This window comes from Macaca mulatta, chromosome 8, assembly GCF_049350105.2.
Source record: "Macaca mulatta isolate MMU2019108-1 chromosome 8, T2T-MMU8v2.0, whole genome shotgun sequence".
Taxonomy (NCBI): Eukaryota; Metazoa; Chordata; class Mammalia; order Primates; family Cercopithecidae; genus Macaca; species Macaca mulatta.
The window spans coordinates 7,574,150-7,591,958 of NC_133413.1; the positions used below are offsets into that span (position 1 = coordinate 7,574,150).

At 39.0% G+C, this 17,809-nt stretch overlaps 1 protein-coding gene across 2 annotated transcripts in view; it reads left to right on the top strand.

Moving 5' to 3' along the window:
• AGPAT5 (1-acylglycerol-3-phosphate O-acyltransferase 5) overlaps positions 1-13,273 on the top strand; it is a 53,995-nt gene extending 40,722 nt beyond the window's left edge. The window contains exons 5-7 of one of the 2 annotated variants that reach the window (XM_028852281.2): positions 756-914; positions 6,875-6,998; positions 8,988-11,474. In XM_028852281.2, the coding sequence (XP_028708114.1) occupies positions 756-914; positions 6,875-6,998; positions 8,988-9,213 (509 nt within the window). In that variant the 3' untranslated portion in view covers positions 9,214-11,474. 2 annotated transcript variants of the gene reach the window in all.
• The last annotated feature ends 4,536 nt before the right edge of the window (positions 13,274-17,809 follow it).

Consider the following 17,809-nt stretch of genomic DNA (forward strand, 5'->3'; position numbering starts at 1 on the left):
AGTAGGAACCTGATGAATGCAATTTGTTCTGGATAATTGCAGTAGTCCCCCAGCTAAAGAACCTTTTAAAAATATGTCAGATATAGCCAAGAGGAATGAAATCGTATGTTCATGCAAAAGCTTGTTCACGTGCAGCCTTCATTTGCAGTTCCTATGAATGTTCATGGCAGCATTATTCATAATAGCCAAAGTCTGGAAGCAACCCAAACATCCATGAAGCAATGAATAGGTCAACAAAATGTGATCTGTTCACAAGACGGAAAATTACTCAGCCGTAAAAAGGAATGAAGCACTGAGACCTGCAGCCACACAGATGAACCTCAGATCCATGCTGAGTGAAAGAAGCCAGACACAGGAGGCCATGTGCTGTGTGACTGTATTGCTAGGAAATCTTGAGTCACCATGGGCAAGTTGCTGTCACCTTTGTTCAGTGGCCAGAAGCGAGGGCACTGATATTTACCCTTGCCAGGGTTTACTAGATTGAAGCGTTTCCAGTAGGCCATAAACTTCCAGCATGGTGACTTGTACATGTAGATATTTGATCAATATATAGCAAATGAATATTGATTTAAACAGAAAAAGGCAAGTGAGAGTGCTTTCTAAACTTAAAGCCCTAAAGATAGGAGGTTGTGGCATTAATAGATTCTGGTGTGTTTATTTGAGGGAATTTAAAAATAATGTAGATGTTCAACAATATATTTTATTGTGGAGGTGTTGTGTAACTAATGACAACATGGAATTGACTTCTCTTCTAGGCCTTGCAGTATTAAAACATGTGCTGACACCACGAATAAAGGCAACTCACGTTGCTTTTGATTGCATGAAGAATTACTTAGATGCAATTTATGATGTTACGGTGGTTTACGAAGGGAAGGACAATGGAGGGCAGCGAAGAGAGTCACCGACCATGACGGGTAAGTGTGTTCATGCACCTGAAATGCCTGCCACGCGATGTATATGGTGCATACATATGTTTATGTAGAATTGAGTTTTGCAAAGTAGGTTAAGTGAACTTTTTTCCTTCATTACATTTACCCGGTGTATTTTTAAAGATGTTATTAAGATGTAACAGTTGAAATTTCATTAGTCCTGCAAAGTGCGGTGTTTCTTGGCTGTCGTATTAGTCCTGTGGACTAACCAGTTATCGTTAATCCGGCCTCTTTCTACTCAGAGTTCACACATACAAATGGAGCGCTCTGTAAAGGGGAGGAAGGCGTGAAGAAGGAGCACGCCCCTGGCAGTACTGAGGTGCACATTATTAGTGCTGCCCTTTTGCTGTATTTTTCATAAAATATTTATGAAATTTGGTGTCATTGTGACAAGAAGAAATACAGTTAAGTGTGACCTTTTTTTTTGTCAAACATGTTAGGTTTTAAGAACCTTTGAGCTATTGTCAGATATATTCTTATTCTACCGTCCCTCCCTTCTTATAAAAAAGTGGCATATTAATATTTTTCTCTTTTAAACTATTGAAGGAGTTATTTACCTATTTTTGCATTTGAAAACAAGACATTTAGTTGTTCAGCAAGATTGTCATTAGTTTATTAAACATAGTTTAAGATTAAACAAGTGTTTATAACCAATGAAAAACAGATAGACTCCCCATAATAATTTTGTTTAAATGCTGCTACTTTTATCATGTCCCCTCCTGTCTAAGAACCCGTTGGTTCAGCAGAGTTCATGGGTAATGCCAGCCTCTATAGCCTGCTTTCAGAGGACTGTGTTCCAGCCTTGAGCTCTGCCTTGCCTTCGCCTCGTCCTGCACTGTGCCGTGAAGCCTCTGCCATGGTGAACCTGGCTGACTGAGTCCTCCTGCACCTCATGCATATTCAGTAGTCAAAGACTTTGTGTGGCCAATCCTGCTTTCCACAGGAAACCACCCTCTCTTTTGTTGCCCTCATCCAAGCCTACTGTTCCCCCAGAGTGATAGGTGGCGCCTTTCCCAGCATAGCACTGTGCCTTCTACCCCTGCTCTCGCAGTACTGCTGTGGCACTGACGGCATGTGTTACAGTGCTGGCACTTAGCACAGGGCTCTGTCTTTCTCTCTTCCCAGCTGCATCGCAAGTGCCTTGAGGAATCCAAAACCCTCTTTGAGTTGCATTGCCTGGGTTCCAACCTCCCACTGCCCTGCTTATCCTCTGCTACATGTGAGCTGACTGTGGCTTTGGGGTGGTCACTGCCTCTGTGTATTCATTACAAATTGTGTCTCTTTTCGAAAGGTTGACCTTTCTGACACCCAGATACCAAAAAGAAAATAAAATCTTACCACTTCAGTCAAGGATAAAGTATTTCTGAATTAAAGGAAAAATACACCAGAGTAAAATCGGGATTGAAAGACAAACTGGGAAATTATTTGCAACTTAGATCATAGAAAAGGGGTCATTTCCTTCATGTATAAAGTACACTTACAAATTGACAAGAAGATGACTGATAACTAGAAAGAAAAATGGGTAAAGGACAAGAACAGACATTTTACATTTAACCTCATTCATAAGATAAGTGCAAATTAAAACTACAGGGGATACCTTTTTTTTTTTTAATCCATTAGGTGGACAAACATCCCAAGGTTTGATCATAGGCTCAGTGGGTGAGATTAAAGTATTAACAGCCATTTTTATACTTTGCTCTTAGGAATGCAATATAGTATAAATCTCTGTAGAAGTTGCTTTGGACATTTATCTCAGATATACAAATGCATTCACATTTTAGATTTAGCATTCCCACTTTCTGAGATATTATGCTACATGTATACCTGTGCACATAAGACATAATAATAACACATTTTTCCTTTTAGTGTGTTGCTTTTAACCCGTAGCTTGAAAAACCCTGCTTTCATTGTTTTTTTGTTTTCTGTCACTGACTCAGCCCTGCTTTCAGTTGTTTATATGAATTGATGGGTGTTCTGGTCTGGTTATAATCTACTTTAGATTAATAGTCACTTTAAATTATATGAAATCTGGTATAAGTTGTGTTAGGTATAAAATTCTGTAACTTGGAATACTCTAAGTACTTTGTGGCCAATTTCATTAGTATTAAATGTTATCTATATATAGCAGGCGATTTAATATTCATATTTTATGGTGCAATTAAGAAATAATTTTTTTCATGAAGTTGTTAGATTGTTGATGTGCCGTGGCCCAGTGTTTCTCAAAGCATTCTGGGGGATCACTGTTTGTCAGTATTAGCTGCAGTGATTGTTGAACATGCAGAGCCTCTGCTCCACTCCATGTTGCTACCAGGGCGCTCTACAGGGAAGCGGTAGAAGCTGCAATGCTAACAAATGCTACAGGAATTCTTGCGGTCACCTCCATGAGGTCTCATGTTGAAGAGAGAGGCAGCCAGTAGTGTCCCTTGTCCTTCCCGTTTTATGGTGTAAGTTTCATTTTAAGGGAGGTATAAATCAAAGCCCACCTGGGCATTCTCGCATGGTTCACTCCTTCTTGTCATCATGGAAGATGTCATTGCGGCAGAGATGAGACAAGGTAGTTTGATTACTATTGATTTTTTTTAAATTATATTTCTGAAATGGCTGGTGTAATATAATAAACTGTGTGCTTAAGGACAACATTTGATATTCTATTTAAGTATTGTGTGTGATCCTAGTTAAGTTTTTCCACCAGTATTTTCATATTACAACATATATACTCTCCATGTCTATTCATATTTTTATATTTAAAAACATGGAGGCCAGGCGCAGTGGCTCATGCCTGTAATCCCAGCACTTTGGGATGCCAAGGCAGGTGGATCACAAGGTCAGGAGTTCTAGACCAGCCTGACCAACACGGTGAAACCCCATCTCCACTAAAAATACAAAAATTAGCTGGGCACAGTGGCAGGCGCCTGTAATCCCAGCTACTTAGGAGGCTGAGGTAGGAGATTCACTTGAACCCGGGAGGCAGAGTTTGTAGTGAGCTAAGATCATGCCACTGGACTCTAGCCTGGGTGACAGAGCAAGAATCTGCCTCAAAAAAAAAAAAAAAAAAAAAAGTGGATCAGGGAAGAGGGGATTACAGATAACCCAAAAGAAGAAGAAAAAATCTCCACAAGTTCACCTGTCCAGCTGTAACCCCAGTTAACAGTTTGGATATTTTCCTTTAAATCCTCTTTTTTATAATGTCTGTATATTGGAGAGAGTATGTGCCTTTATGTGTTTTTTAAAGATGAGATTGTGTGTGTGTCTGTAGCTCCTGTTCTTCATATTTTCTTGTGTGTCATAAACAGCTGTGCATGTCAGTATATATACTTCCATAACTTTTTTTTTTAAAGGCTATATAGTGTTCATTGATGTGATTTAACAGCAGTTATCTACCCAGCTTCATCCTGTTGGTTATGGGTCCTGTGTGTTGCCTTCAGAGCAAATGGGACTTGGTTTCTACAGCAAATAGACCTGTAACCCATACGAATACTTGGAAGACTTTCTGTATTACCCAAGCATATCAGTGTACTTTAGTGCCTACTAGAAATTTATAGGTAGAAAAACAGTTATACCTTAGAGTATTTTTTCCTAGATTCCCTAAGGTGCTATAGGGTAATTTTTACTCATGTAATATGAACTATGCTTCAACTAAGATAGCTTTTGCAAATGTGGATATATAAGTACTCTATTAAATCTATAGGAAGTATTTATGCCACTTATTTCCTGCCTTCAGTGTTAGAACCTCCTAAATGTCATTTGACATTGAACTGCTTTCCACTTTGTTGCCTGCTCCTCTCATAGTCCCTATCTGGGTCCTGAACCTTGGGGACTTGGCTATTACAGCCCCACCATGCCTACGCTGGGCCTTGGTCCTCTCTGAGACTTAGTTTCTTCATCTTACAAGGAAATAATAACAGCCCCTGCCTGCGTAGAATTGCAGAGATTGAATGAAATAATCAACGTACTCAAAAGCATGCTGTAAACGCATTCTGAGCACATGTAAGTTTTAGGAAAAACAAAAGGACCCATGCAGATTTTGGAGTCCTTTCCTCACAGCAGCACTGCCCCTTCTTCCAAAGCTGGCGTCTTAGTAGAGGCCCTGCCACGTCCTGAGCACTGTACTCCACGAAGCTTTCTATTCCTGACATTCGAAATGCAGTCTGTTCCATCTTCCTTACAGTCTGTGTGCCAGCGCTTGAAATATTGGGTGTTTGCAGTGCTGAGCAGATGATTAGTTAATTATGGAAATGTTGAGGTGGAGATCTAGACAATTCAGTGAAGGCAGGGAAATTAGTATTGGAATCTGTCTTTTTATGTATCAGAAATAGAAATAAGATAGGGTGAGAAGTAATATGTGGCTAAAACACTATAATAGCTAACACATAGTGCATACTGTGTGCCAAGCACTCCTGTAGGTGCTTGAAATCTTCTTGGAGTGACCCTTTCAGTGGTGCTATTATTATTGTCCCTATTTTATAGACTTGGACACTTAGGCACAGAGAGGCTGACAGAGTTGCCCAAGGTTAGCCCAGAGGTGGAGACCCAGGCTGCTTGACTGCACCGTGTGTGCGCTTCCCTAGGGCGCAGTTCTGCTGCTGAAAATGCTTTGTAAGCAGTTCTTTGATTTTTCAGATGATAGTACTGTAGGAAAATTAAGACAAAAATATTGAAAAATTAAAATCTTTGTTTACTGTTTCGCACATGTGTTATTAAAGCCAGTTTGCTCCTGGAAGCGTATAAGAATACAGGGTATTTTTGATCACCTAAATGCTGCATGTTACTGAGAGCTCGACACTGAAATCAAGAAGAGCAGTTGCAGAGAGTACTTAGCAAAAACGGGAAGTGTGTGGGGTTGAAAGAGCAAAGACAAGTGTTCCTCGGACAGTGGAGTGTAGGATTCATCATTTCTCAGAACACGTTTTTGAACGCGTTTTCAATTTCAGGCAAAAGGTCTCAGTGTCCCACTCGGCACACCTCCCTACCTTAGTCAGCTCTTAAATCTTACGAATATTTCTTTGTTCTCCAAGGAACTTAAATATGTTAACATTCTTACCTTTCCACAAGGAGCCACCTACAAAGAAGGCAGTTTCTAGGCTCAAAGTTCTTTCTTGGGATAGATAATAGCCTCATCTGTTGTGCAATCGAGGCTGAAAAAGACTGTCTCCTTTTTTCAAATTAGCAAGTCTTAAAAACTACAGTTGTTTACAGGGCTCATGGCTATTCCACAGTAAGAATTTTGGTTATTTTACCAATTATATAATATGTTAAAATATGGCAGGTATCAGGAAAGCAAGGAGTAGCAATGATTAGAAACCAATGGCCAAGTTAGAGAGGAGGGGCGGTTGCTCCCGCAAGTTTGTTGTGGCTGTGTAGCAGTCAGTGACGAGAAGCTGTGTGTCAGGCGACGAGAAAGGAGTTGAGGATTATCAGGCGCCTGTGAGTGCCCAGCTGTGTGCCAGGTAAAGAGGTGCCATCGTGAACCAGACCAGCTTCCTCTCGGCCCCTGTGGCGCTCACAATCTGGTGGGGAGGCAGCAGTCACCGTGGTGACAGGTGACACACTAGGATGGGGGCTGGTGGTAGTAGGCATTTTGGAGTCCCTTCAGAGAGGTGAGTATGGACTTAGAGGAGGCTCCAGCTTCCTATTCCTGGGCTGCGTATAGCACTAAAAGTTGTCACATGAAAAATTACATTTGGTACTATTGATTTAACTTAATGACTTACGTAATTGTAGTCGACTTAGAAATTATAACATGCTCTTCTACTTCAGCTTGAAACCCCCAACCACCAGTTTATAATCCTTATTTTTTTTTAACTTTTGTTTATTTTTGCTAAGGAATCTGTACTTTTCCATCATTTCACAACTTTTTTGTCCTATTACCTTATTTCCATTATGTTACTTTATATGACCATGAGTTCTAAAATAGTACAAAATGAATTATTTTTGTTGTTTGCTAGAATTTCTCTGCAAAGAATGTCCAAAAATTCATATTCACATTGATCGTATCGACAAAAAAGATGTCCCAGAAGAACAAGAACATATGAGAAGATGGCTGCATGAACGTTTCGAAATCAAAGATAAGTGAGTAACAACAGTTCCACCACTTCTGGAACTTCAGTTCAACTAGATTTCAGTATAGTCAACAATTTGAAACCAGTGTTAATAGTTGTATTGTCTCAAGAATACATTTTATAAATTCAAATCAAATTTTATGCGTATCTGATCGTGTTTTAAACTTGTACAAATCACTCTAAAAGAACTTGTTACAGTGGGCCCATCTACTTTCATTGATAGTATTTCTTTGACAATACTACATGATAACATAGCAAATTAAATTAAAAACAACAACAAACACACAAAAAAACTTTTCAGTGTCAGATGCCCAGACCTACCTCTCAGGTCACATAAAGTGGTGTTACTGTGTGAGGACAGCTGCTGGGCCGGTGTGCACAGAAAAGCAAGGGAGGGGAAGAGGACTGTGCTGACTTGCAGGCAGACATGACGCTGTTATGTTGGAAATAGAAGGGGCAGTTGGCAGGGTTATATCCACAATGTCTTCTGTGGTTAATTATATTCAGAAATTTTAGCCAATTGTTTTATTCTCTTAATATATATTTTCTTCTCAAGAAACTATCATTGTTCTTCTTTTCCTTGTTTTACAGTGAAATGTTTTTAATTAACCCTCCTGGATTAACTTTACTAGGTGAAAATGATTAAAAGTGTGATAGGTTAAAAATGAAACTTTAAGCTTCTATTTTTCGTTGACTCTCAAGTGTACATGATGTAATTTATTAAGCCAGCCATTCAGGACCACTTTGGCCATGGAAGAAATTTAAAAGTAAGATCTGCATGTATTGACATGAAAATGTGTTCTCAGAAAAAAGACAAATGTATTTAACGTGCTACTTATTTTATAAGTATTTATAAATATTTAGAATGAGTCTGGACATTTTAAAACAATGATTATCGCTACGGTGTGTGATTTATAAAGCAATAGAGGTGCTTTTCCTTTCAGTATTTTTGTGTTTTAGATTATTATGTTGGGTATGTTCTGCTATTATAACTTTACAAATCTTATGTAAGATGGTAAAATGAATTACTATGCTGTTTTCCTTCTTTCACCTGCCTTTCTAATTCCATGGGAATAAAGGTGTTTTTGGGACAGACCAGGTGCAGTGAGCAGTCCATATCCATGGATTCCATATTCGTGGATTCAACCAAGCACAGATCAAAAACACTCAGAAAAAAAGGGGGCTGACTGTGGTGGCTCATGCCTGTAATCCCAGCACTTTGGGAGGCTAATGCGGGCAAATTGCTTGAGCCCAGAAGTTCAAAACAGCCTGGGCAACATGGCAAAACGCTGTCTCTACAGAAAATACAAAAATTAGCCAGGTGTGCACCTGTAGTCCCAGCTACTCAGGAGGCCGAGGTGCGAGGATCTCCTGAGCCTGGAAGGTTGAGAATGCAGTGAGCTATCGTTGCCCCACACTCCAGCCTGGCAACAGAGTAAGGCCCTGTCTCAAAAAAAAAAGGATTTGGGAGGATGTGTATATGTTATATTCAAATACATGCCATTTTATTCATATATCTGGGACTTGAGCATCCTTTGATCTTGGTCTGTGCTGGGTATCCTGGGACCAGCCTCCTGTGGATACAGAGGGACCGCTGTCTAAGAACCGCTGGTCCTATCTTTGACTTCTGGTGGAATAGGAGCTCCACATAAAAAGGAGGAGAAGCTGCAGCGGGTTATTAGCCATTTGTGAGTCAGGTCACTGTAAAACTTTATAGATCAAAAGTTTAAAAGACAAAAAACATTCTCATAAAATGGCTTAAAACCACCTGTTGAAATATTACATATATAATTCATGTATACTAGTCATAGAGCATATTAAAGATATTTTAAAAGACTAGAAACTTCTATTAATCCAAATTTCTGGATGTTTCCTTATTCATCCTTATTTTCCAAGGACCTGCATAACTTTTCCAGCATGTAATAGCTACCTAATTGATATTTTTTGAATTGAAATACTGAAGTGACTAAAATCCAAACCTTTTTCATTCTGGCCATAGGATGCTTATAGAATTTTATGAGTCACCAGATCCAGAAAGAAGAAAAAGATTTCCTGGGAAAAGTGTTAATTCCAAATTAAGTATCAAGAAGACTTTACCATCAATGTTGATCTTAAGTGGTTTGACTGCAGGCATGCTTATGACCGATGCTGGAAGGAAGCTGTATGTGAACACCTGGATATATGGAACCCTACTTGGCTGCCTGTGGGTTACTATTAAAGCATAAACAAATAGCTGTCTCCAGACAATGGGATGTGCTACATTGTCTATTTTTGGCGGCTGCACATGACATCAAATTGTTTCCTGAATTTAATAAGGAGTGTAAATAAAGCCTTGTTGGTTGAAGATTGGATAAAATAGAATTTGTGACGAAAGCTGATATGCAATGGTCTTGGGCAGACATACCTGGTTAATACAACTTTAGCACCGGGGCTGCTGGAAGGGTAAAAGCTAAATGGAGTTTCTCCTACTCTGTCCATTTCCCATGAACTAATGACAACTTGAGAAGGCTGGGAGGATTGTGTATTTTGTAAGTCAGATGGCTGCATTTTTGAGCATTAATTTGCAGCATATTTCACTTTCTCTGTTATTTTCAGTTTATTACAACCTGACAGCTCTAAGGTCTTATTACTAAAGTATTTAGTATCTTGCAGCTAGCTAATATTTCATCTTGTGCTTATTTCTACAAGTCAGTGAAATAAATTGTATTTAAGAAGTGTCAGGATGTTCAAAGGAAAGGGTAAAAAGTGTTCATGGGGAGAAAGCTCTGTTTAGCACATGATTTTATTGTATTGCGTTATTAGCTGATTTTACTCATTTTGTATTTGCAAAATAAATTTCTAATATTTATTGAAATTGCTTAATTTGCACACCCTGTACACACAAAAAATGGTATAAAATATGAGAAAGAAGCTTAAAATTGTGATTCTGATTCATTATAGCAGAACTTTAAATTTCCCAGCTTTTTGAATATTTATGCTATTAGTACTCCCCTATGTCTGTGCCATAAGTGCTTGAAAACATTAAGGTTTTCTGTTTTGTTTTTTTTTTAATATCCAAATAGTCAGTGTGCACCTTGGTTGGACCCCAAGTTCACAAGATTTTTAAGGTGACGAGAGCCTGCAGACATTCTGCCTAGATTTACTAGCATGTGCCTTTGCCTTCTTCTCTTTGATGGAACAGGATGTTCAGAAGTCACGTTTCTGTGATGTGGTGGATTCCCACTGGGCTCTGGCCCTTTTCCTTTGGATCCCGTCAGCGGTGCCGCTCAGCGGCTTGCACGCAGACTTGCTGGGAAGAAATGCAGAGCCAGCCTGGGCTGCCCACTTTCAGAGCTGACCTCTTTAAGCCCTTGTGAGTGGGCTTCACCAGCTACTGCAGGGGCATTTTGCATTTGTCTGTGTCAAGAAATTCACCTTCTCAAGCCAGTGAAATACAGAATTAATTCATCAGGACTGAACGAATTTGTTTATTTCCCATTAGGTTTAGTAGAGCTACACATTAATATGTATCACCTTAGAGCAAGAGCTTTGTTCCAGGAACCAAATCACAATTTTCAGCCATGGAACAATATATCCCATGGGAGAAGACCTTTCGGTGTGAACTGTTCTATTTTTGTGTTATAATTTAAACTTTGATTTCCTCCTAGTCCTTTAAGTTAACATTTCTGCTTACTGCTACTGGATTTTTGTTGCAAAAATATATCAATGGCCCACATGAAACATACGAATTGGATCATGATAAGCAAAATGAAAGAAATAATGATTAAGGGAGAATCAAGTGACTGTGTTACACTGCTTCTCCCAGGCCAGAGAATAAACTGTTTCAAGCATCGTCTTTGAAGAGTCGTGTGATGTGAATTGGTTTAGAATGGATGCACACATCCATGCACACTCAGGATACAGTTGGCCTAATCATCAGTGGGGCATGGGTAAAACTTAAGAAAAGTTTCCTCATGCCAAATTCTAATTTTCTCTTACCTGTAAAGTAAAATTTAGATCGATTCCATGTCTTTGTTAAGTACAGGGATTTAACATATTTTGAATATAATGGATATGTTCTAAATTTGAACTTTGAGGGGCAATACTATTGGAATTATGTGGATTCTAACTCATTTTAACAAGGCAGTCTGACCTGCATAAGATCACTTGAATGTTATGTTTCATAGAACTATACTAATCTCACAAACGGTCTATAAAATATAGTAGTTGAAAAAATTTTTGTATCAAAATGTTTGGAAAATTAGAAGCTTCTCCTTAACCTGTATTAATTCTGACTTGAATTATTTTCTAAAATTAAGAGCCGTATACCTACCTGTAAATCTTTTCACATATCATTTAAACTTTCGTTTGTATTATTATTGATTTACAGCTTAGTTATTAATTTTTCTTTATAAGAATGCCATCGATGTGCATGCTTTTATGTTTTTCAGGAAAGGGTGTGTTTGGATGAAAGTAAAAAAAAAATAAAATCTTTCACTATCTCTAATGGCTGTGCTGTTTAACATTTTTTGATCCTAAAATTCACCAACAGTCTCCTAGTACATAAAATAGGCTTAATGACTGGCCCTGCATTCTTCACAATACTTTTCCCTAAGCTTTGAGCAAAGTTTTTAAAAATACACTAAAATAATCAAAACCGTGAAGCAGTATATTAGTTTGGTTATATACATTCATCTGTAATTTATAAGATGCATGGCCAATGTTAATTTGCTTGACAATTCTGTAATCATTAAGTGATCTCAATGAAACATGTCAAATGCCTGAAATTAACCAAGTTGGTGAATAAAAGTGCCAATCTGGCTAACTCTTAGACCATACATACTGATAGTTTTTCATATGTTTCATTTCCATGTGATTTCTAAAATTTAGAGTGGCGACAATTTTCCTTGCTATGGGTTGCATAAGCTTTATTTTTTCCTTTGTTTATAATTACATTCTTTGAATAGGTCTGTGTCAATCAAGTGATCTAACTAGACTGATCATAGATGAAGGAAATAAGGTCAAGTTCAAAACCAGCCTGGGCAACATAGCGAGAACCTGTCTACAAAAAAATGAAAAAAAATTAGCCAGGCATGATGGCAGTGCAACTGTCGTCCCAGCTACTTGGGAGGGTGAGGTGGGAGGATCGCTTCAGCCCAGGAGGTTGAGATTGCAGTGAGCCAGGTCATACCACTGCACTACAGCCTGGGTAACAGCACGAGACCCCATCTCTTAAAAAGGAAATATAGAAATATAAAATTTGCTTATTATAGACACACAGTAACTCTCAGATATATACCACAACAAATGTGAAAAAAATGTCTATCAAAGCAGTATTTTGTGTGTATAATTGCAAGTGCATAGTAAAATAATTTTTAACCTTAATTTGGTTTTAGTAGTATTTAGATTGAAGATTGAGTAAAATATTTTCTTGGCAGATACTCCATATCTGGTGGAAAGCTACAATGTCCTTGTAGTTTTGCACAGCTTGCTTTATAAACAAGATTTTTTTCCCCTCCTTATGTGCCAGTTTTCATTACGAGTAACTCATACTTTTTGATTAAAGAACTTGAAATTACATTATCGCTTAGTATAATTGACATTATGTAGAGACTATGTAACATCCAATCATTAGAATGAAAATTAGTACTTTGGTCAAACTAATATTTAGAACATTCACATATTTATCAAATATTCATGTAATTAACTGAATTTGAAACCTTTAATTCAACTATTATGGAGTGCTTGTACGATCACTAATTTACTCAGTTTAGAGTAGCTACAACTTTTCAATACTTATCAATATTTGACATCTTTCCCAATTTGTGTATGAAAAGTAAATCTATTCCTGTAGTGACTGGGGAGTCATACATGAGGTCAAAGACATATACCTTGTTATTATAATACGTATACTATAATAATACCTGGTTATCCTGAGCAGAAAAAAGTTATTTTTAAGAAAGTCACTTCAAATAGAAAGCTGAAGTACTTATAATGTACTGAGGGAACGCTAATATGTGGAACAAACTTTTAATAAAATGTTTATTGATGTTGAAACAGATCAGTTTTTTCATCCGGATTATTATTGGTTCATGATTTTATATGTGAATATATAAGATATGTTCTGCAATTTTATAAACGTTCATGTCTTTTTTTAAAAAAGGTGCTATTGATATTCTGTGTCTCCAGCAGGCAAGAATACTTGACTAACTCTTTTTGTCTCTTTATGGTATTTTCAGAATAAATTCTGACTTATGTTACTGGGATTATTGGTGCCTCATTAATTCAGCAATAAAGGAAAATATGGATCTCAAAAGTTGGTGATAAAAAGTTATTTCATATATATGTGATAAAGTTTACATGTTTTATATATATGTTATATTGCCAAATATGGCTATTAAATATTACATAATATTTTAAAGGTTCACTTTGTTGTGATACTAGACAAGCAGTGGCCTAAGCCTCTTGCGGGCATCATCTCATCTCACTGTCATCACAAACCCCATGCCACAGCGTAGCTTGACCACTAGAAGTAATGCATCTGCAGGCATACTGCCAGGTTTTGGATACTGTTTGTACCAACAGATACCTTATCAAGGTAAATCCCAGACTAAAAGAGTTGGTGCTGTGTCACTACATGCATAACTAAATACATTTCCTGCCAGGCACGGTGGCACACGCCTGTAATCCCAGCACTTTGGGAGGCCGAGGCAAGTGGATCACTTGAGGTCAGGAGTTTGAGACCATCCTGGCCAACATGGTGAAACCCCATCTCTACTAAAAATACAAAAATTAGCCGAGCATAGTGGCGGGCACCTGTAATCCCAGCTACTCGGGAGGCTGAGGCAGGAGAATCACTTGAACCCTGGAGGTGAAGGTTGCAGTGAGCCAAGATGGCGTCATTGCACTCCAGCCTGGGCGACAAGAGCGCGACTCTGTATCAAAAAAAAAAAATTCCTCTCCTGTTTGATCTTTCCCTTACCTGTAAAGAGGGGAGAATATGTATTTACTTCATAGAGTTCAGGGAAATGATTCTCACTAGTTTGAGACTCTAGGTATAAAAATACAATTTTATATAATTTCAACACCAGTGTGAGAGATTGTTCTTCCTAAACCATTTCAGTTTTATTTGCTGTCTAAAATGTGTGAACAAGTAATTGTCCGTTATTTTCTGAAGTGTTTTGGAACTCAACACTTGACTGTGAGGAGTGTTTGTTACTAAACATCTTTCTGGTTATTTAAGCTCGTGTATCTTGTGTTCTGTGAAGACATGCAGAGCTACTTTCTGTCTGGGTCACAGGTCAGTTCTTGATAATTTTCAGACAATGAACCAGTTTTCATTTGTCCATGACCACCTTTATTCTTTTTCCTCAACTGCACCCATCTTGTGAGAGGTCTTTCAGTTGATTGCAGAGAAGATGGCGGAGAAGAGCCGGAATTCCCATCCACCACCGCCATCCCAATGTTTTATCATTGGCTAGAGTGGAAAAGAGCAGTAACTACTGTGGGAGATCATTTGTTTATGTAATGGAAACAAAGATGAGGAAAGAACCTGACTTAGATCAGAGAACTGATGTATTTAGATTCTTTTTTTTTTTTTAGACAGAGTCTTGCTCTGTTGCCCAGACTGGAGTGCAATGGCGTGATCTCAACTCACTGCAACCTCCATCTCCCTGGTTCAAGCAGTTCTCCTGCCTCAGCCTCCCGAGCAGCTGGTCTCAAACTCCTGACCTCAGATGATCCACCCGCCTTGGCCTCCCAAAGTGCTGGGATTACAGGCGTGAGCCACTGTGCCTGGCCCTATGCATTTGGATTCTTAAGGAGCACTTTCAAATTAAATATCCATTGAAGAGAACTAGAACTGAAGAATTTCTGTGTCAAACTGTTTAGCAAGTGTTAGTAGAAGCTGGGAGATGTGTACTGGAATGAATGAATGCCATCTGTAAAATACCATACATATGTTATGATGTTATTGTTTGCTTGCCTTGGTTGATTTGGTTTTACTCTGAAATAATTTTCAATATGATCATTGGAATTTGGCCATGTAGTAGAAAGTCAGGCAAAGTTAATAGCTATCTTCCTTAAAGATTTCTGAGGTTGGGATTAAGGTAGTGTTCCCAAGGTGTTCTAAAACGGCAGCCAGAGCTGTGCACTCACTTCACAAATTTGAATTCCTGCTCTGTGTTAGGCGCTGTGCTAGGGGCTTAGCTAGCAGTTATTTCTGGAGGTTCCTGTGTATGGTGTGAAGAAAGCTTGACAAAGACTCTAGTGAAGCCGAAGACATAGTAGGGAATGAAAGCAAGGCATCACCACTTCCTGTGAGGACACGTTACTGCACAGGCACGTTACTGTCATCTCTACCATGTTCCTTGTTCAGGTTTTGGCAGAGCCCCTAAGCATATGCCCAGGAAGGGATCTATGTGGAAGTTGGCTTTTTCTGATGCATTCGATGTTAGCTGGTTCTCGATGGTCAGTGATTCTTGGCTGAATCCAGAAGGGTGAAAACAGTTGCTGCTCCGGTTTAGTTGAGTTCGAGCATGGTGGCACATCAGGGTCACGTCACTGATGACACCATCAGTAACACACTGTGTTTCTCTTAAAATAGGGGCTTTCTGTTGTCCAGATGATTGAAACACAAGGTTCTTTATAACTCATTCTATGTTTCAGTGTTTCTTGTTTGGGAAGGAGATTTGGAGAGGAGTGACTGGGAGTAGATGGAGAATTGGGCTTATGGACATGGATTCCAGAACCAGGACACTTAGGTTTGAGTCCCTGCCCTGCCCTGCCACACCACTAGCCAGCAAGGGACTGTGGTCAGTTTTTTATTTTTTATTTTTATTTTTTCAGACAGCGTTTCACTTTGTTGCCCTTGCTGGAGTGCAGTGGCGTGATCTCAACTCACTGCAAACTCCACCTCCTGGGTTCAAGCTATTCTCTTGCCTCAGCCTCCCGAGTAGCTGGGATTATAGGTGCCCGGCACCATGCCTGGCTAATTTTTGTATTTTTTTTTTTTTAAATAGAGATGGGGTTTTGCCATATTGGCCAGTCTTGTCTCAAACTCCCGGCCTCAAGTGATCCACCTGTCTCGGCCTCCCAAAGTGTTGGGATTACAGGCATGAGCCACCGTGCCCGGCCTTGTAGTCAGTTTCTTAATCTCTGTGCCTCAGTGTCCTGAAATATAGAATGAAGATAACAGTGATGGAACCTACCTCACAGGCATGTGAGGATTAAATGAAATCATCTATGTGAAGCACTTGGATTAGTGCCTGTCACATTCTGAGCACGCAAATGTGAGCAATTTTTGTTACTACTACAACAATTCTGTGATATGATGGTGACAACCTGCCTTCCTCTCCAGAAGTCCAAGATGAAATTGGGTAGCTGGACTATCTAAAATTCTATTACATTTGTACCTTTTATTGTAAACCACCTCAAATACTCTGTGTGTATATATGTGTGTGTGTGTGTGTGTGTGTGTGTGTGTGTGTATGTATGTATACATTTAGGTTTTTGGTATGTTGTTCTAATGGGGCATGTAACAAATACAAAATAGACATTGTCAAGTGAAATGAAGTATACAAAAAAAAAACCCTGAAAATGTACCCCCTCTTCTTGTGTACTAACATCTTTATCCTTTTTGTTTCCATATCTCCTCCCCTCTTTCTGTTTCCAGAAGTTGACATAAATGAAAGATAATGAGATTAGAAAGAAATCCAATATAAAGTACGCCTCCATGGGTCTAAGTACCTGGTGGTTTCTGGCTCTGTTCTCTCGAACATGGTTTTTATTCCTGCACCCACTCTTACTGGGTCGTGGATAGATTTTGGTTCCTGGTATATTTTATGACTTGACTGGCAGCTCCAGTCTAACATAAAACTGGCAATAGAACTTAAACTGAGCTTGGCCTCAGAGCAGTACAGTGAACAAAAACATTGTTCTGAGGGTCAGGAGATCTAGAGTTGTGGTTGGGTCCCAAGCATGTAGTAGTGGGTCTCCTCTTTCTGGACTGCAGTGTCCCCTGAGATGCGACTGCTAAAGACCTTCCCATCCTACAGTTTTATTCCGCATGTGTTCCCTGGTGTTCTGCCAGTCACGTGGGCCCAATGCCTGGTGCATCTTCAACCACCCCTACCACCTGTCTCTCCAAGCAAGTCTACTTGGTGGTTTCTTCATCCAGTCTCCATCTGCTTCCTCTCTGCCTTCATCCCTCAGCACCCTCCCCACCCCCAATGTCCATTACCACTGAGCTCAAGGCAATGCAGCCAACAGCTTCCCCAGTTGCTCTGTTAGGACCTGTGAGCCACATACCCACCCTCCACATCAGCACTTCCCAGTATGACAACCGGAGCCCCATGTGGCTATAGAGCCCTTGAAATCAGAGAAGTTAGTGTAAAATGCCAGATTTTGGAAAATAAGTACAAAAATGAACAAAATAGTTCATTAATCTTTATGTTGATTACACATTTTAGTGATATTTTGGACATACTGTCCTCAAACTATATTAAAGTTAATTTCACCTTTTTTAAATGTGGCTACTAGAAGGTTTAATATTCGCTCTTTGGCATTATATCTCCATGGGGCAGACCTGATGTACAAGATGACTTAAAGGGGAGGAACTTTCACCCCAGCTTTTGTGTCTCAAAACTACTATGATTCCTGGCACCGATTAGGCAATCAGCAAGTTTGTTTAACGGATTCAGTACACATAATTTGAGATGACATTTTAGGGTTACCTCAATCATAGTTATATTATCACCTGAAGATTTTCTAAAGCAATTGTGTTTGAATTTTATAGTCCAAAGTCAATGGATTATTTAAAAAAGTAAATGGCATAATCAGTAA